Below are 20721 nucleotides of genomic sequence, written 5' to 3' on the forward strand. Positions count from 1 at the left end.
TTACCGTAAGTTAAAGAGACCCTGGGGTGGGCGGCAGCTAGCTCAGATCCTTGGGAGTTTGCCCCATGGAAGCTCTAGCCCTGCCACGGATACATTTCTGACCATTAATGGTGGTCACAATGTAGTGCCTACTGTAGTCTAGGATCAATTTTTGAAAGGGAGTCAATTTTCTTGAAATGTGGGGAAATTAGAGGACTTGGCAGAATTCCAGACAATCAAAGAGGTACAAATTCCCCAGACATTTGTCTCACCCTTCCCATCAGACGCCTGCAGCTGCAAAACCAGAATGCTGACCACTTAGCGCCATCCTGTTTATTACAATTCCATGGGAACAAAAAATTGATTTTTTTTTTTTTTTTTTTGAGGGGATGAATAGAGAGATATTTATTTCGCTCTCTGTGGAGGCGGGATCCATCTTTTACTTAATGTTTTCCATTATACTTCCAGAAAAGGTCAAGTGAACAAAAACACTGATAGAATCTGAGTTTTAGGATTGTGAGCAAACCCGGCAAACATTGATCGGTGTACAGAGCGAGGATTGCTTACCTTCTCGCTAAGCCAAAATCGATAATCTTGATCTGGTTTCCTGTACGGCTCACACACAAAATATTTTCTGGCTGAAAAAGACCGAGATATAAGGATTACTCTCCAGCCTGAAAACGTAACTCCGCTATTCAGCCAAACAAAGTCCGGAGTGCCTCACACCCTGCGGTGTCCGCTGTGCCATTTCACTGAGCATCATAGGGCAGGGCCGGTTCTCTCATGAAGCAAGGTGAAACATGTGCATCAGACTCAGAGATTACAGGGGCAGCATGTTTGTACTGTGTGTACACTAACAGCAGGCAGTCAGAGTAGGAGGAGAAACGAGGAGAGCGAGGTGAAGAGGTCATCATTATGGAAAAGCAGCTTGTTGTGCTGTGTGAGGATCTGACAGTGAGTGAGGAGGGGGGAGGCAGGAGAGCAGCATTGGGGAAAGCAGCTTGTTGTGCTGTGTGAGGAGCCTGACAGTGAGTGAGGAAGGGGGAGGCAGGAGAGCAGCATTGGGGAAAAGAAGCTTGTTGTGCTGTGTGAGGAGTCTGACAGTGAGTGAGGAGGGGGGAGGCAGGAGAGCAGCATTGGGGAAAAGCAGCTTGTTGTGGTGTGTGAGGAGTCTGACAGTGAGTGAGGAGGGGGGAGGCAGGAGAGCAGCATTGGGGAAAAGCAGCTTGTTGTGCTGTGTGAAGAGTCTGACAGTGAGTGAGGAGGGGGAGGCAGGAGAGCATCATTGGGGAAAAGCAGCTAGTTGTGCTGTGTGAGTAGCCTGACAGTGAGTGAGGAGGGGGGAGGCAGGAGAGCAGCATTGGGGAAAAGCAGCTTGTTGTGCTGTGTGAAGAGTCTGACAGTGAGTGAGGAGGGGGAGGCAGGAGAGCATCATTGGGGAAAAGCAGCTAGTTGTGCTGTGTGAGTAGCCTGACAGTGAGTGAGGAGGGGGGAGGCAGGAGAGCAGCATTGGGGAAAAGCAGCTTGTTGTGCTGTGTGAGGAGTCTGACAGTGAGTGAGGAGAGGAGGCAGGAGAGCAGCATTGGGGGAAAGCAGCTTGTTGTGCTATGTGAAGAGTCTGACAGTGAGTGAGGAGGGGAGGCAGGAGAGCATCATTGGGGAAAAGCAGCTTGTTGTGGTGTGTGAGGAGTCTGACAGTGAGTGAGGAGGGGGGGAGACAGGAGAGCAGCAGTGTTTCATTTGACTTGCACAGCAGAAGGGAGGAGGTGACACTGCTGTCCTGACTGAGGAGGAATGGAGTGGCTGAGGGGGAGCAGTTTGTTTGTCACAGACTCACAGCCAGCCAGTGTGCTATTGTGTTGAGCTGCAGCATGTCATGTGAGAAACAATAAATGAAGCAGAGCAAATCGTCGGGTGCTGAGTGATCATTCCAAACCGAGGAGGGGGGGGGTGGGGCATGCTTGCAAGTTTGCCTCAGGCAGCAAAATGTATAGAACAGGCCCTGCATAGGGCATAGATGGATTAAAATGCAATGGGGCACTAGGCAAGGTTGTGGGTTTGGCTCATCCTTCTGATCCTTTTGGTAACCTAAGGTGGGAGAGGGGTCTGGGAAAGTGGCAGTAGCCCCAACCTAATACAATCCCCTTCACAGACCAACACTAACCTATTGCTGCTCCCCACAACAGAATCATCTTCCTGATATCTCACCTCCTACCAATAAGAATTAAAAATGACTCCAAATGTGCCACATACTGGGAGACTTTCCAAAAACTAGTACTGAGATGGTATGTTACATCATTACAAATCTCTACATTTTCACCACAAACCTCTCCTCTATGTTGGAGAAACTGTGGTCTTCAAGGTTCTTTACTACACATATTCTGATATTGTCCATTTATCCAAGATTTATGGCAGGAGGTAACAAGATTTATAACTACCAACGTATGGGAAAGGTTCCCACAATTAGCCATTCTCAACATAGGCTTATAGGGACTCCGAGCCCCTCTCATGGGTATGCCTTTAAGCCAGACGACTTCCAACAAAGTCGTGCTATGACCCCTCTGGAGGAGCCTCTTGCAATGGCCATGCGTGTCACTTCCTCTTCCTGCTTCATTCAGTGATGCACTTCTCTAACAGAGAGGACAGGGGTGACCCAGATGTTATAACATAGCCAAGATGGCAGCTGTGATTTTTAAATTGAAATTAAACAAAAACTGATTTGTGTAGAATGGCGATTAAAGCAATAAATGAAAGAGGAGAGCACAAGCTGCAGAAAGGTATGCATCTTTAAGTACTTTACAGTACTGGTCAGAGTCTTAAAGGCATGTCCATGAGAGGTGCTAGGAGTAACTTTAAATGAGATACCCATAAATCTTTGCTTTGACATATCCCATCTTCTATGCACCACGAGACATTTTATAGTCTCCTCATGGAAATCTAAAGAATATCCTAATGTCTCCCAGGTGATAGCCTTATATAAAATAAATATCATTATGGAAATGAAGCTAAGACCCAGATTCAGCGGGATCAGTGAATAATGGCGCACAGTGCCTATGCATAGAAATGGCGCCGCATTAAAAAGATACGCTTATCGCTATTTATCGTTAGTACTGCATAATAATGGCGCACAGGGAAAAAAGAAGAAAAACGGCACACACTAACGTTATTTATCAATAGTGGCACACACTAACGTTATTTATCAATAGTGGCACACACTAACGTTATTTATCAATAGTGGCACACACTAACGTTATTTATCAATAGCGCCCTACATAAGTCAAACTGCAGAAGTTATTTAACTGCAAAATGATGAATGGATTTAATGTAACACTGTCAAGGTTAGGGTTAGGCACCACCAGGGGGGTCTTAGGGTTAGGCACCACCAGGGGGGTGGTTAGGGTTAGGCACCACCAGGGGGGTGCTTAGGGTTAGGCACCACTGGGGGTGGGTCTTAGGGTTAGGCACCGCCAGGGGGTGGTTAGGGTTAGGCACCACCAGGGGGGTGGTTAGGGTTAGGCACCACCAGGGGGGTGGTTAGGGTTAGGCACCACCAGGGGGGTCTTAGGGTTAGGCACCACCAGGGGGGTGGTTAGGGTTAGGCACCACCAGGGGGGTTAGGGGTTAGGCACCACCAGAGGGGTGGTTAGGGTTAGGCACCACCAGGGGGGTGTTAGGGTTAGGCACCACCTGGGGTTTACAGGTTAGGGATAGGTGCAGAGAGGGTTCTGTGTGTTAACGCTAAATAACAATAAGGCTTTAACACTAAATAACAATAAGACTTTAACGCTAAATAACAATAAGGCTTTAACGCTAAATAACAATAAGCGGCAAACGGATTAGCGGCAACACTGTGCGCCATTATTCACAGGCGTCATTTTCAGATGGATGCGATTCAGCAGTTCCGAAGACCCCATTTAAATTGTGGTTGATTATATCATATGAATGACTAGCAGCTATTCTATGTTCTTCATCTCATCCTTGATGTTCTTAATCTTATTGTTCTTGGTTTGGGTTGTTTTTAAGGCCTGTTAATTAGTTCCTAATATCTCTACATGCTCCAAAATGATCTTATATTGCAGGTCAAGACAAGCAAATTACATTTGCAGATTATTTGATGATGGATGCTATATAATAAGTGTCCGACTTCTGTTATATTGTCTACAGATAGATTGGTTGCTGAATCACTGTCTGCAATCTGATTCTATTTCAACAAAAATGTAACGTTGAAAAAAATAATAATAATTAAAAATTAATCTCCCCCTACCATATCCCTGTGCTGACCATTTACACTTTGGCGCCTCATGATGGGAATACACGGTAGGTTTTTTGCGAAGAATCGTTCCGATAGATGCCTTCGATGATAAAATTCCGACATGTCCGATTTTCCGCTCGATTCTGTTCCGCTCGATTTCTCTAGAATTGAATAGAAAAAAGATAAGAAAAACAAGTGGAAGATAAGAGAATAGAGCAGAAAATCGAATGGCTAATAGATTGCACGCAGAATCGAACGCGAAAACGTAACGTGTATTCCCAGCATTACTCTAATTGATAACACTCAAGTTAAACCCTTAAGCCCAATCTACACGATAGGTTTCTTTGTGCGATTTGATTACAATTCTATTTACGATCCGATTAAATTCGATTTGGTTCAATTCGATTTGCCATTGCAAAACAATGGCAAATCGAATTGAATCGAATCCCAATCGGACATGTTGGATTTAATCGGATGGTAAAGAGAATCGTAATCGAATCGCACAAAGAATCGTATCGTGTAGATTGGGCTCAAGGGTTAACCCTACCCAATACTCGGCTCGCTCCGGCCTTCTTTAGTATCCGATGTGTGAACAGCCAAGCTGAGAGGTCATGCAAATTACGCTTCTACTATCAACAACCTGATACATTCAAGCAATGCAAACCCCATTAGATAAACTAAGGTTCCTAAGGGTTCCAGTTCTAGGTCTTCAGATTACCACCCCACCCAATGCCCCATACTCCTCCTAACCTTCAGGTCTAGGTGCAGAATGTACTGCTGGTGTAGGTAGTAAATTCCTTCACAAATCTGCTTGCAGAACATGATGGCGTCCAACTCGGTGAGATGGTAATTCTCATCTGTGATCCGATCAAATAATTCCCCGCCATCCAAGCTGGAAATGCAAAAAGAGGGACATATAATTTGTCACTTTGGACCACAGCACCAATTATAAAGCTGGCCATCCTATACTTTTTTTGCGGCGCTACACTGGGACTAGGGGGAGGCACAGCCCCCCCCCCCCCTTGCTGATTACAGTGCCCCCCCCTCATGCCCCCCCTGCTCAGTAACATGCAAGTAACTGTTTCCAGGCTTCAGCAGTGTGCACTGAACAGGGAAAAACTGCGGGAGATAAGGAAATCCACACTCAGGCATACAAATGGTGTTTTGTTTCCCTCCCACATCCTCCTCTCCTCCCCCATTAGCTCAGCGGTGTAGAGCTGTCAGACACAGGCTGGGGGCTGAATGACTAGCCCGTGATCGGTCCACACAGCTTACTAGATAGGCGGAGGAGTAAACCCATAGCTAAAAGACCACTATTGCAAATTTAATGTTAAAAAGCGGAATATAACCCTGCATTTCAACTTTGCTCTAAAACATTATTTACAGCATATTATATGCAACCAGCATTTTTTTTTTACTAGACCAGCATTGGAAGGGTTAACACAGAGGTTTAAAGTTCCGTGGAGAGATATGCAGAAGTTCAGATTGCTACATTCTAATTAGTTATATGTATCTATTGATAAATGTTACACACTCTTTGGCTGTCCTCCAGCTCCTTCTCAGTCAGAGAGAGTGAGTCACATTCAACACTTAGATACATTTATGTAAACAAAATGTATCTATGTAAGCTTCCGATGCATCTGCAGAAATCTCCAGGAACTTTAAAGCTCTGTGTAACCCTTCCAATGCTGGTCTAGTAAAGAAAAAAAAAACTGCTGGTTGCATATAATATACTGTAAATAATGTTTTAGAGCAAAGTTGAAATGCAGGGTTATATTCCGCTTTAATTTTATAACGCCATTATAAGAAAAGCCGTATTTCAGTATAATGGCTGCATTTTTTGCAGTTTGCAATGGGCTCCACTAGATTATCATTGGGCCCCCTTCATCCCCCCCCCCCCCCCCCCCCCCCATAAAGAAAACTTAGGCTGGAGCTGCCATTGTATAAGACATTCCATGATTAGACAAACAAATTGGGAAATAATTGTTTTTATTTTTTTTTTCATCAGCACTGAGATCGACATGACAATCAACAAAATACAGGAGCACAATGTTGGTTCTTGGTGATGTCGATCGTCATGTCGACCGTGGTGCAGAAAACACAGTTGTATGGTATATAACCAGCATAAGTCATGGAAAAGACAAGCTACAACATACATGTATAAAGGAGGGGCAGATGGGAGGGTAACAGATCTGAATGCCTCTCAGAGCTCCTCCCACATCTGATAAACACGGTAAACCAGATGATAAGGCCTGCTTTATCCACAACTATTAAAAGGCATCTGAGCGCCTCATTTTAAAAATATGTAAAAAAACAAAACAAAACAACTCTGCCTAAGGAAGGTTCATAAATGCAGTGGGCATTTGTGGGAGGCAGCATTGATTTACTGCTGCTCCGTAGCCCAGGTCTGTATGAGGGCATCTATCTGCAGGATTGAAGTGCCAGCGGTGATATCGAGATTTTACAATTTTTCGCAATAGTAGTCCACTAAAGAGGAACTCCAGTAAAAATAATAGTGTTTAATTTTTACAATAATTATGTATAAATGATTTAGTCAGTGTTTGCTCATTGTAAAATCTTTCCTCTCCCCGATTTACATTCTGACGTTTACCACATGGTGACATTTTAACTGCTGGCAGGTGATGTCAGTGGAAGGAGCTGCTGCTTGCTTTTTTGGCAGTTGAAAATAGCTGTTTCCCACAATGCAACAAGGCTCCCACAGTGTGATGTCAGAACCTTGGTCCTGACATCGCACTGCGGGAGGGGTTTTAATTTAACACAATATCAGCCATACAGAGCCCCCTGATGATCCGTTTGAGAAAAGGATAAGATTTCTCATGGGAAAGGGGGTATCAGCTACTGATTGGGATGACGTTCAATTCTCGGTTATGATTTCTCTTTAAATGATTTGACAGGATATTTTGTGTCTCACAATTACTGTTGCCCTGCGCCCTTGACAGCATTCTGCCGCTGGCCTGACACCTACTATTCCATGATCAATGTCAAGTCGTTCTTGCACTCGAAGGCGTCGTACAGCTGGATGAGGTTAACGTGATTTAGCTGGTTCATGACATTAATTTCGTTCTTCACCTCGTCCTGCAGAGAGAGAGAGAGAAAAGGACTTGCGAGTTACCGTTTTATTGACATTTCACTTCCCTCTCCACACACAGAGGTAAATAACCCTCTAATTAGTCCCACCGTCCAAGCAGGCGGCCCCCCCACTCCCGGCCATTTCCTGCAGCAGGGTGCCCTTTCCCGCCAACCCTCTCATCTCATCGACTGACGCAGCGCCAACAGCGATCCTGGCTGCAGACCTCATCTATATGCAGATATATCTGCTATTTCCTGATGGGCCTGCTGGCCTACAACTGTCTGCTAAAGGCCATACGCATCAGGGGGGGGCTGAGATCACACGGCTAGAGGGAGATACTGAAATCACAGTAATGGGGAGTGTAGCTAAGAGCAGCGCAAAAGTAGCAGGACCATGGCTGTTGGGTTTTTATAACAAAATCTAATTAATTGCTATGAAGTACACTCACTGAGCGCGTTATTAGGAACACCTGTACGCCTGATTATTCACGCCATGATTATCTAATCAGCCGGTCACGTAGCCGCAGTGAAGGGAAAACGCAGATCGAGGTCAGAAGATGGGATTTAAAGAGGACCTGAACTCTTGCACAGGACAGAAAGAAAGCTATCAGTTTTGCGATGGGAGGAGGTCTAGAGATGAGCGTAATGACGTAAGTACGATTTCGCGAAATTTCGCGTAATTAGTGTAATTACGATTATGGCCGTAAGTACATAATCGTAATGAAGAAGGATTTCGCGAAATTTCGTGTAAGCGTAATTTTTCGCGTAATTTTCGCATTACAGTGGGTATTACGAAATTAATGCGTATGGCCATGCTCCCAAGCGGAAAAGTTGACGCATGGATCAATGTTAGATAGCCGCCGACTTTAAGGGTTAATAGCAAAGCCCCCTTAAATGCTAAGAGCCTAAAATTTGGAGAATATATTAAAGAGATCAAGAGGAATAAGAGGAAAAAAATTTTTTTCAAAAAGACCTTATAGTTTTTGAGAAAATCGATGTTAAAGTTTCAAAGTAAAAATGTATACATTTAAAAAACTGCCGACTTTAACGGTTAATAGCAAAGCCTGCTTAAAGTTTAGGAACAACAAATTCCTAGGGTATATTAAGGGGATCAGTGGGAATAAGAGGAAAAATTTTTTTTTCAAAAAGACCTTATAGTTTTTGAGAAAATCGATTTTTAAGTTTCAAGGGCAAAAATGTCTTTTAAATGCGGAAAATGTCAGTTTTTTTTGCACAGGTAACAATAGTGTATTATTTTCATAGATTCCCCCAAGTGGGAAGAGTTTTACTTACTTCGTTCTGAGTGTGAGAAATATAAAGAAAAAACGACGTGGGGTCCCCCCTCCCAGACCTCTTTAACCCCTTGTCCCCCATGCAGGCTGGGATAGCCAGAATGCGGAGCACCGGCCGCGTGGGGCTCCGCACCCTGACTATACCAGCCCGCATGGTCCATGGATTGGGGGGTCTCGGAAGGGGAGGGGCAGCCAAGCTTTCCCCTCCCCCTCCGAGCCCTTGTCCAATCCAAGGACAAGGGGCTCTTCTCCACCTCCGATGGGCGGTGGAGGTGGAGGCCGCGATTTCCTGGGGGGGGGTTCATGGTGGCATCTGGGAGTCCCCTTTAAAAAGGGGTCCCCCAGATGCCCACCCCCCCCTCCCAGGAGAAATGAGTATAGAGGTACTTGTACCCCTTACCCATTTCCTTTAAGAGTTAAAAGTAAATAAACACACAAACACTTAGAAAAAGTATTTTAATTGAACAAAAAACATAACCACGAAAAAAGTCCTTTAATATTCTTAATCAACAATAATACTTACCTGTCCCTTTAAATAAATGATCCCTCGCAATATCCTCGGAAAGGTTCTATCAGTTACAATGTAACAAAGTTATTACAATGTAACAACTTTGTTACATTGTAACTATGCCGCACCCGACGCCACTCGCCGCTCAGCCGCCGCATACGCGTCCGTGCAGGACGCTAAGTCCCCGCTGGCCCCCGCTGTCCACCCCCGCCCACATCTGTCACCCACATGTCACCCACATGTGGGTGACATGTGGGAGAGGCAGGGAGGGCAGCGGGGCCGGCGGGGGACTTAGCGTCCTGCACGGACCCGACAGAGCTCTGAGCTATATAGCTCAGAGCTCTCTAAGCATCTTTGTATTTGGGCTCCAAGGAGCCCCATTGGTCCTTAGCAGACCAATGGGGTTCCTTTAAATCAGAAGGAACCCCATTGGTCTGCTAAGGACCATTGGGTCTCCTTGGAGCCCAAATACAAAGATGCTTAGAGAGCTCTGAGCTATGTAGCTCAGAGCTCTGTCGGGTCCGTGCAGCACGGACGCGTATGCGGCGGCTGAGCGGCGAGTGGCGTCGGGTGCGGCGTAGTTACAATGTAACAAAGTTGTTACATTGTAATAACTTTGTTACATTGTAACTGATAGAACATTTCCGAGGATATTGCGAAGGATCATTTATTTAAAGGGACAGGTAAGTATTAATGGTTAATTAAGAATATTAAAGGACTTTTTTCGTGGTTATGTTTTTTTGTTCAATTAAAATACTTTTTCTAAGTGTTTGTGTGTTTATTTACTTTTAACTCTTAAAGGAAATGGGTAAGGGGTACAAGTACCTCTATACTCATTTCTCCTGGGAGGGGGGGGGTGGGCATCTGGGGGACCCCTTTTTAAAGGGGACTCCCAGATTCCACCATGAACCCCCCCCCCCAGGAAATCGCGGGCTCCACCTCCACCGCCCATCGGAGGTGGAGAAGAGCCCCTTGTCCTTGGATTGGACAAGGGCTCAGAGGGGGAGGGGAAAGCTTGGCTTCCCCTCCCCTTCCGAGACCCCCCAATCCATGGACCATGCGGGCTGGTATAGTCAGGGTGCGGAGCCCCACGCGGCCGGTGCTCCGCATTCTGGCTATCCCAGCCTGCATGGGGGACAAGGGGTTAAAGGGGTCTGGGAGGGGGGACCCCACGTCGTTTTTTTTTTTATATTTCCCACACTCAGAACGAAGTAAGTAAAACTCTTCCCACTTGGGGGAATCTATGAAAATAATACACTATTGTTATCTGTGCAAAAAAAAAAACGGACATTTTCCGCATTTAAAAGACATTTTTGCCCTTGAAACTTAAAAATCGATTTTCTCAAAAACTATAAGGTCTTTTTGAAAAAAAAAATTTTCCTCTTATTCCTCCTGATCTCCTTAATATATTCTCCAAATTTGAGGCTTTTAGCATTTAAGGGGGCTTTGCTATTAACCCTTAAAGTCGGCGGCTTTTTTATATTATACGGAGCGTTACGGTTTAACGCGAAATTACGGTAGCGTTTAATGCGAAATTACGGCATGAACGAAACGCGAAATTACGCGTTGAAAATTACGCTTACGGTATTTTCAATTACGATTTTAATGGCAATTACGCTACCGTAATTTCGCATCGTAATCGCAAATTTCGCATGCGTAATTATAGTAATGCGAAATTACGAAAATTTCAGCTCAACTCTAAGGAGGACGGACAAAAAAGCCTATTCTCAGCTCAAGTGGGAAGCCTTCGGGTTAGACGTCAGGAAGAGTATTTGTGCAGCGGGGGGAGGAGGTGGTGGTGGGGGCGATTAGGGTTAGGCGTCTGGTAGTGTGTTTGGGTGGGGGTGGTTAGGGTTAGGTGTTGGGGGAGGGTTCTGTATGAGAGTGGGGTCAGGTTTAGCTATAGTGTTTACGATCCTTCTTTACACTTAGAATATCGGTAAATTCTGGGGGCACCCAAATTACCAGGCGCCCTTTTATTACGTACGCCTATTGGCTGGCTCCTTTGCCTTTAGATTTTATTGAGTGGCTGATGGTCAGTTACCGACAGCTCCAGGCTGGAGATACCCAAAATCTCACTTGTGTTACCACATGCTCTAATCTTTCTGAATTGACACTAATTGAGGTATTAACCTCACAAGTCGGTAACTTACCTCGATAGTCGGTAATTTCAGTTTTCCATGCGGCAACAACCTTAGTGAAATGCTGTAACATTTCACAAACTGTTTGGTAAAGTCAGCTGCTTTCTGCTTTACCGAATGCAGTAAATTGAAGCCAAGGTGTCCATGTAAATATTCTGGACTGCGAATGCCCATCAGGAGGACAAGATGGCGCTATTTCTGCATTGGTTCTCACGTACCCGATCCTTTGGAGCTTTGACTTTTACAATCTTGGCGGCGAGTCGAAGTCCGGATGAAATCTCGACACACTTGTGGACTTGGCCAAAACGTCCCCTGTGGATATATAACCAGCGAAATGCAATACATCATCTCCAGAGAAAATATAATTAATGTATTTTTAAAGATACCACCATTTGAGAATGCTTTGCAGAACATTCATCGCTAGAGCTGGTCAATGAGAGACTGACATGTACTTGTACTGACATGTTTGCCCGCAGTGCATTTATCTTGTACTGACATGTTTGCCCGCAGTGCATTTATCTTGTACTGACATGTTTGCCCGCATTGCGTGTATTTTGTACTGACATGTTTGCCCGCAGTGCGTTTATCTTGTACTGACATGTTTGCCCGCAGTGTGTTTATCTTGTACTGACATGTTTGCCCGCAGTGCGTTTATCTTGTACTGACATGTTTGCCCGCAGTGCGTTTATCTTGTACTGACATGTTTGCCCGCAGTGCGTTTATCTTGTACTGACATGTTTGCCCGCAGTGCGTTTATCTTGTACTGACATGTTTGCCCGCAGTGCATTTATCTTGTACTGACATGTTTGCCCGCAGTGCGTTTATCTTGTACTGACATGTTTGCCCGCAGTGCGTTTATCTTGTACTGACATGTTTGCCCGCAGTGCGTTTATCTTGTACTGACATGTTTGCCCGCAGTGCGTTTATCTTGTACTGACATGTTTGCCCGCAGTGCGTTTATCTTGTACTGACATGTTTGCCCGCAGTGCGTTTATCTTGTACTGACATGTTTGCCCGCAGTGCATTTATCTTGTACTGACATGTTTGCCCGCAGTGCATTTATCTTGTACTGACATGTTTGCCCGCATTGCGTGTATTTTGTACTGACATGTTTGCCCGCAGTGCGTTTATCTTGTACTGACATGTTTGCCCGCAGTGCGTTTATCTTGTACTGACATGTTTGCCCGCAGTGCGTTTATCTTGTACTGACATGTTTGCCCGCAGTGCGTTTATCTTGTACTGACATGTTTGCCCGCAGTGCGTTTATCTTGTACTGACATGTTTGCCCACAGTGCGTTTATCTTGTACTGACATGTTTGCCCGCAGTGCATTTATCTTGTACTGACATGTTTGCCCGCAGTGCGTTTATCTTGTACTGACATGTTTGCCCGCAGTGCGTTTATCTTGTACTGACATGTTTGCCCGCAGTGCGTTTATCTTGTACTGACATGTTTGCCCGCAGTGCGTTTATCTTGTACTGACATGTTTGCCCACAGTGCGTTTATCTTGTACTGACATGTTTGCCCGCAGTGCATTTATCTTGTACTGACATGTTTGCCCGCATTGCGTGTATTTTGTACTGACATGTTTGCCCGCAGTGCGTTTATCTTGTACTGACATGTTTGCCCGCAGTGCGTTTATCTTGTACTGACATGTTTGCCCGCAGTGCGTTTATCTTGTACTGACATGTTTGCCCGCAGTGCGTTTATCTTGTACTGACATGTTTGCCCGCAGTGCGTTTATCTTGTACTGACATGTTTGCCCGCAGTGCGTTTATCTTGTACTGACATGTTTGCCCGCAGTGCGTTTATCTTGTACTGACATGTTTGCCCGCAGTGCATTTATCTTGTACTGACATGTTTGGCCGCATTGCGTGTATTTTGTACTGACATGTTTGCCCGCAGTGCGTTTATCTTGTACTGACATGTTTGCCCGCAGTGCATTTATCTTGTACTGACATGTTTGGCCGCATTGCGTGTATTTTGCACTGACATGTTTGCCCGCAGTGCGTTTATCTTGTACTGACATGTTTGCCCGCATTGCGTTTATTTTGTACTGACATGTTTGCCCGCAGTGCGTTTATCTTGTGCTGACATGTTTGCCCGCAGTGCGTTTATTTTGTACTGACATGTTTGCCCGCAGTGCGTTTATTTTGTACTGACATGTTTGCCCGCAGTGCGTTTATTTTGTACTGACATGTTTGCCCGCAGTGCGTTTTATTTTGTGCTGACATGTTTGCCTGCAGTGCGTTTATTTTGTGCTGAAATGTTGCCCCCATTGCGTTTATTTTGTGCTGACATGTTTGCCCCCATTGCGTTTATTTTGTGCTGACATGTTTGCCCCCATTGCGTTTATTTTATGCTGACATGTTTGCCCCCATTGCGTTTATTTTGTGGTGACATGTTTGCCCCCATTGCGGTTATTTTGTGGTGACATGTTTGCCCCCATTACGTTTATTTTGTGCTGACATGTTTGCCCCCATTGCGTTTATTTTGTACTGACATGTTTGCCCCCATTGCGTTTATTTTATGCTGACATGTTGCCCGCAATGCGTTTATTTTGTGCTGAAATGTTGCCCGCAATGCGTTTATTTTGTGCTGACATGTTGCCCATTGCGTTTATTTTGTGGTGTCTGGGGTAACTGTTGCTGAATTTATTATTTTTAATGGTCATAGTTGGCTGTGTTTGCTGCTTTGGGGTTAAGGCATACTATTAAATAGCATCACACAGTTTCTGCACACCTATGATGTGAATCCACGTTTGACCACATCACGGCGTAAACACTGCTTTCTTATGCCTCGCTGTTGCATCATTACGTTAGCTCCGCCCATAGAATGTCATGACCACGCCCATTTTTCGCGCGCGCTGCAGACACCACATTTTTCGGCCGCACCCCGTTTCTCAGCGCACCGCGCTCCGCGCTGCCGCAGCCGCCCCCCCCCCCCTAAATTCCCTCCGGCCCAGGTTGAGCCTACAAAAATCTGGTCACTGTATGTTTGAGCACGCATAATTTTTCTCATGGAAAGCATTTTTTGCAGTTGTATCCTTTGGAGGCAGGTGGTGGATGGCTTGCTCCGGTGGTGTGAGCCCTGGAGTGAGTTGTCTGCGCCTGTCCTCCCCCCCGCTCTGGAGTGTTGTATGTATGTGTGAGCCAGCCCTGAGCTCTAAAGCTTGGGGTGACCCATGCTTCACTCCTTTCTAATGTGGTGCCCCCAAGTTAATGTGCATGTAGCAGAACGCAATGGACGTTAAGTTAAGTGCCTGTTTTTAATATTGGGAGGTGGGTGCGGATGGCTCTCCCCGGCTCTGACCACACTTGGGGGAGGGGGGAGCGGCTGCGTGCCCTCCCCCTCCGGGGGTGCCACTGTGGTTTCCAGGCAGTGAGAGCTTGGGGCCCCGCGGTCCCCCTGGTTGTATGGGGACATTGGGAAGCCTCCCTGTGGCGCTCCTGGATAGTGCTAATGTAGCATGAACTAATTCCCGCAGGGCGATATCTTTGCGGTATTGGTTTTTGGACCTTGCATAGTTTGGCATGCGAAAGCAAATACATATTTGCATGAGCATTGCCTCATGAATAGCCAATTAGGCCAGATTTGCAAAGCCAGACTTGCTAGGGTTAAACTTGGTGTTTGAGCACGCATACATTTTCTCATGGAAAGCCTACTTCTTCTTCTTGCTTCAAGGTTGAGGCACATACTCTATTAGATAGATAGATGCGGCGTATGCTACGACGCGGGTTGGCTAGTCTATAATAAACTTGCAAGCAAGACAGGATTTTTAGACATGACAAAGAACATTTATATTGAGATTTTCTCCTGGCGGATTCAAAGCACCAGAGCTGATGCTTAGTCTAGGCTGTTTAGCTATGTGAAATTCTCCTCAAAGAGCATTCTGGGAGACCAGGTATTATTTTCACTGGTTTCAGAATTCTCAGAAACAAACATTCTGCTGAGATCACCTGACAGCACTAAAGATGTTACTTCCTGTGTTAAATTTCAGAATGTAAATCAGGGACAGGAGCATTTTTAAAACACTGACTAAATAATTTATAAAAGATTATTGTGAAAAAAAAACAAACAAAAAAAAACAGTTTTATTCATTACATGATTTTCACTACCGTTCCTCTTTAAAAGAAACACAATTTGAGCGACATATGGAGGCTGCCATATAAATTTCCTTTTAAACAATACCAGTTGCCTGGCAGTCCTGATGATCTTGCTGGTCAGTAGTGTCTGAATCACGCACCTGAAACAAGCATGCAGCTAACACTGTCAGATTTTTCTCACAGACATCTGATCTACATGCTTGTTCAGGGTCTATGGCTAAAAGTATCAAAGGCAGAGGATCAGCAAGATAGCCAGCTAATATGCATTTCATTTATGCCGCCTGGATGTGATTGTCACGTCCAGGCGACTACTGTAGGGCTGCTGCACGCTCCCGCGAGCGATCGCGTGCGTGCTTACGTTATGCCCCCGTTAGCCCGGAGATCAATGAATGGGAACGTAGTTCCCATTCATTGATCTAAGTCCCTGGTAGAAAGACCAACGGCTTCTTATCAGAAACTGACGTCTTTCTTTTATTATGTCCCTATCACAATAATAAAAGAAAGACGTCAGTTTCTATCACAATAATAAAAGAATGGGAACTACGTTCCCATTCATTGATCTAAGTCCCTGGTAGAAAGACCAACGGCTTCTTATCAGAAACTGACGTCTTTCTGATGAAAAAAAAAAGTTTACCATCCTCCTAGTGCTTCCTGGAAGCGAAAGCACTCGCTTTCAGGACTAAAATGTTTTTGACTGTGACCATCTTATGGCCAAATAGTAAAACTACATCTACATACATTTTTCAATTAAATAAACTCACATTATTACATTTAAAATTAACTGTTTATCTCCCACAGCAAAAATGACCCAAATAAAAAAGTTTAATGGAAAAAAAATTACAATTAAAAAAAAAAAAGTGTTACCTAAGTGTGTAAACTTTTTTAATATGCATGTGAAGAGGGTATATTACGGACAATTTTTAAAGTATAAGCTTGTAAATAGTGATGGACGTAAAACTGAAAAAAATGCACCTTTATTTCCAAATAAAATATTGGCGCCATACATTGTGATAGGGGCATAATTTAAATGGTGTAATAACCCGGACAAATGAGCAAATAAAATGTGTGAGTTTTAATTATGGTAGCATGTATTATTTCAAAGCTATAATGGCCGAAAACTAAGAGATAATGAATTTTTTCCATTTATAGACCAAATATACCACCCAAAGAAAGCCTAAGTGGTGGCAGAAAAATCAAGATAGAGATCAATTAATTGTGATAAGTAGTGATAAAGTTAATGGCGAATGAATGGGAGGTTGAAATTGCTCTGATGCATAAAGAGAAAAATACTCGCGGGCTGAAATGGTTAAAAGGAAATAAATAAGGCAGCCTCCAGATCCCTCTCACTTTATGTTCCCTTTAAAGACCCATCTGTTCACTATTTCTTACCAACCATCTTTATAGCTCCGCCCCCCTACCTTGGACATCTACCTCACCCTCCTTATGTGTCCCTCTCCTCCACTCCTTAGAGATTGTCAGCCAGGCAATCTGCATTGTTTAAAAGGAAATAAATATGTCAGCCACCATATGTCTCTAACCCAAACCAGAAGACTAAGGCCTCCTTTCCATGGACAGCTGAACTGCTTAGTCAAGCAGTTCGGCCACAAGTGACACACGGCTGCAATTACGTGCAACTGGTGTCTGACACACGGCTGCGTTACCCGGCAGTGAAAAACTGTCTCATGTCATGTCCATTGTGTGTTCTGACGCATCTACATTGGGGGGGGGGGGGGGTCTGTCCACCGCCTGTGCCGAGTGCGAACCATTGCCTGGCCAGTGAATGGGAGCAGCTGACAGGCGATGAATTCACTGCTGTCAGTTGCTTGTGGGAAGGAGGCCTGACTGTGGCTTGGTTGCTGCACATGGAATAGTGTGGACAGTTGCATGGCTCAAATCTGCCACGTGTAGCACCTGGCATAGAGACATTGGTTGTGTGCAGAACATGTCTCCCGTGGCTGTGCAGTATCTCACGCTGCCGGTGGGAGGTTGTGGCGTTACTGCCAAGATGTGGAGGTGGAAGCCGTATGCTCACAGGGCATCCAATAACCATGAATATATTAATCGATCATCAGTCTTGTAGGCCAGCTGGAAGCCACTGCGGCCTCCACACACCAACCAACATGTTCTTCTCAGCAGCATGACAATGTGACTGCTTGTCCCCTCTGAGGGGTGATGTGACCATGTGACTGCTTGTCCCCTCTGAGGGGTGGTGTGACAATGTGGCTGCTTGTCCCCTCTGAGGGGTGGTGTGACAATGTGACTGCTTGTCCCCTCTGAGGGGCGGTGTGACAATGTGACTGCCTGTCCCCTCTGAGGGGTGGTCTGGGAACTTAAAAATCCTACCAGCTAACAAAAAGCCAAAAAGCAGCTGCTGCAAATACCGTTATTGTTATGCTAAATGTAAAATCATCCGTTAGAATGTTTCATATGTAAATCAGAACATCTCGTATTCGGGGATGTGTGACCTTCGGCCTGATGCACCGACCTTGTTTTCTATCTCGTTCTGCGCGTTTATTTAGTGGTGTATGTTTATGACCCTGACATATATCACATTTCTTTAGCTATAGCGAATCCCCCCCCCCCCCCCCCCCCCCCACCATCAGCAGTTCACCTGCTATAGTGACCTTAGATTGGGGCAGTTTTTATAACAGAGTGCATTTTCCCTACATGCATATCTTTAATATTAATACACATTTATATATGCTGACCTTTTTCCCCTGAGTCCCTGGACAAAACCCACACAAACACGGGGGATGCATACATACATACATACATATATATACTTACATATATATACATACATATATACAAATGCCTTCTGGTGATGTCAGCGCGGAATAATATATCAATTCATATGAATAATGTGCTGGCTGGAATAGGAAGTGGACTGTAAACAAAAAAAGTTATATACTCACCTAAGTAGATGGATGGCTCTGAACCCCGCAGAGCATTTCCGCTCCTCTCTCGGTGCTTTTGTTGCACCGCTGTCCCTCAGTTAAATTATTCAACCTTCAGGCAGTCTTTGGTAGTACCCGCGCTCGCACGTGCTTCTGAAGATGAGCGGATCTGTAGTGCGTATGTGCAAGTCTGCTCTTACGCATGCCCAGTACGGATCCGCCCATCTTCAGAAGCAGCAAAATCAGTTAACCCTCTGCACACTCGCCTGCCAATACTCATGTAAATGCTTTCACATCAGGCCTGGATTTACATGCCAGGAGCCTATAGGCAGCGGCGGCTCCAGCTTCAGATTTTTGGGGGAGCTCAAAAGGGGCACAATGGCTGGCCGGCGCGGCTCAAAAAAGGGTGTGGTCATGATGTCACGTGGGCGGGGCTAACTGATGTAGTTGTACCAGCTAATGTGGTTACATAAAAAAAATGAAGTAAATGCACATAATGAGAGACAGCGTTTCCCTAGTAAATGCACTTAATGACAGACAGGGTTTCCCTAGTAAATGCACGTAATGACAGACAGCGTTTCCTCAGTATATGCACGTAATGAGAGACAGCGTTTCACTAGTAAGTGAACGTCATGACAGACAGCGTTTCCCTATTAAATGCACATAATGACAGACAGCATTTCACCACTAAATGCATGTAATGAGAGACAGCGTTTCACCACTAAATGCACGTAATGACAGACAGCTTTTCACTAGTAAATGCACATAATGACAGACAGCTTTTCACCAGTAAATGCACGTAAGAGACAGCCTTTCACCAGTAAATGCATGTAATGAGACAGCGTTTAATGTAGCCAGGTGTATGGTTGTCCCCAGCATAGGTAGGTAGGAGGACTTACCGTGTCCCCAGTATAGCCAGGTGTATCAATTCCCCAGGACTCGGGAGGGGTGGAAGGAGGGAGCCGTGGGGACAGCGGTGGCCAGTGGGGAAGGGGGGCCGTCTCCCCCCCTTCCCTCACCTTGGGGCTCTTCATCTCTCGCTCCCCCCTCCAGAATAAGCAGCTGGCAGCAGCGGCAGAAAACTTCCTCTCTTCCCAGCGCGGGAGAGATCGATCGATCTGTGCGCCACTACAGTGGTCTAGACTAGACCAGAGTAGCGGCGCACAGATCTGCCGCGCTGGGAAGAGAGGAAGTCTTCTGCATCCGGCTCGCCGCTCATTTCTAGAGGGGGGGAGCGAGAGAGAGAGGGTGAGCCCCAAGGTGAGGGAAGGGGGGGGGACATGTCCCCCCTTCCCCACTGTGTCCACAGCTCTCTCTTCTCTCTCCGCTGCCACCCCACCTGCTTTTTTGGCAACCCTGCAGGGGGGGGGGGGGGGCTTTTGGTGGGGTTGACAGCTTGTCAGCTGGGGTTCAAGCCTGGGTAAGCCCCAGTGTAGCGCCGCCACTGGCACAGATGTCCTGGCATCCTAGACTCCACCCTCCATGATCCTACAAGTACCCACCGAACTGCAAGTGTGCTGGCTGAGCCAGCTGTCACTTCTCCCTTCCTTCTCTTGCCATCATGTGTGCCAACAGGTGCCCCTTAGGACCCATTTGCACTTAATCTGTTGGTGTCCGTTAGTACGCGTTTTTCCATAGCAGTGCATTGTGAAAAAGATTTCAGTGAAAGGTACCATAGGAAAACATGGGCAATACTTTGAAAATCTGTTTTCTTTCAGTTATAACTGAGAGCAACTGATTAAAGGGTTTGTTTTTTATATATTAAAATCTTCTAATGAGCTATTCTGAACACTGTGTGTGCCTGAAGCAGAGACAGTTTCGCATAGAGTGTTTGTTTACATTCCAGTGTTGATACATTTGTGTTTAACAAATAAAAAAAGATACTGTTATCTCTAGTGTGGATGGGGATTTGAAGCTGAATGGCAGGACAAAGTGCTTTGTTTAACCATTTCAGTGATGTTCTGCTAGAATTGCTTTTTCTGGGATAGTAGCTTTCAAGCTGTGAGGAATCTTTTAGAACAAAGTAGAAATGCTGACACGTATTAGGTAACTACAGGTACCCCGGACCAAAGGGAAATCTGGTCAGTGGAATGCCAAGACCAGGGTGAGTAACCTCTCATTTACACTCTGCTCGGGACTCTGCATAGGCAAAAAAAGTAGGGAGGCACTTGGGGAGGAGAGTGAGCCACCTTTTCCTCATCAGGCGCCTGTAGGCACGTACCTTAAGTGCCTTATGGCCCTGTAACATGCATAGTGAAAACATATAAGCATATAGTGCATAAAACCATCGATGGATAAGGAGCAGGGGCGACCCTACCATGAAGTCACCTAAATCATGTCAAGCAGCAAAATCTAGGGGGCGATGTTTGGACCAATATTAAGGGCCACCTGGCGCCTGCCTCCTCTCTGCTCTCCCGCCCACCTTCCTGGCACACACTACCCTCCTCACCCACATAT

At 45.5% G+C, this 20721-nt stretch overlaps 1 protein-coding gene across 3 annotated transcripts in view; it reads right to left on the reverse strand.

Annotated features, from left to right (window-relative positions):
- Positions 1-20721, reverse strand: part of MYLK3 (myosin light chain kinase 3) — a 152702-nt gene that overhangs the window by 12281 nt on the left and 119700 nt on the right. For all 3 annotated transcript variants that reach the window (XM_068261374.1, XM_068261373.1, XM_068261372.1), the window contains exons 6-9: positions 11481-11574; positions 7218-7327; positions 4982-5123; positions 547-617 (exon numbers count right to left, since the gene is read on the reverse strand). In XM_068261374.1, the coding sequence (XP_068117475.1) occupies positions 547-617; positions 4982-5123; positions 7218-7327; positions 11481-11574 (417 nt within the window). The remainder of the gene's footprint in view (positions 1-546; positions 618-4981; positions 5124-7217; positions 7328-11480; positions 11575-20721) is intronic.

The sequence above is a fragment of the Hyperolius riggenbachi genome, chromosome 11, assembly GCF_040937935.1.
Source record: "Hyperolius riggenbachi isolate aHypRig1 chromosome 11, aHypRig1.pri, whole genome shotgun sequence".
Classification (NCBI taxonomy): Eukaryota; Metazoa; Chordata; class Amphibia; order Anura; family Hyperoliidae; genus Hyperolius; species Hyperolius riggenbachi.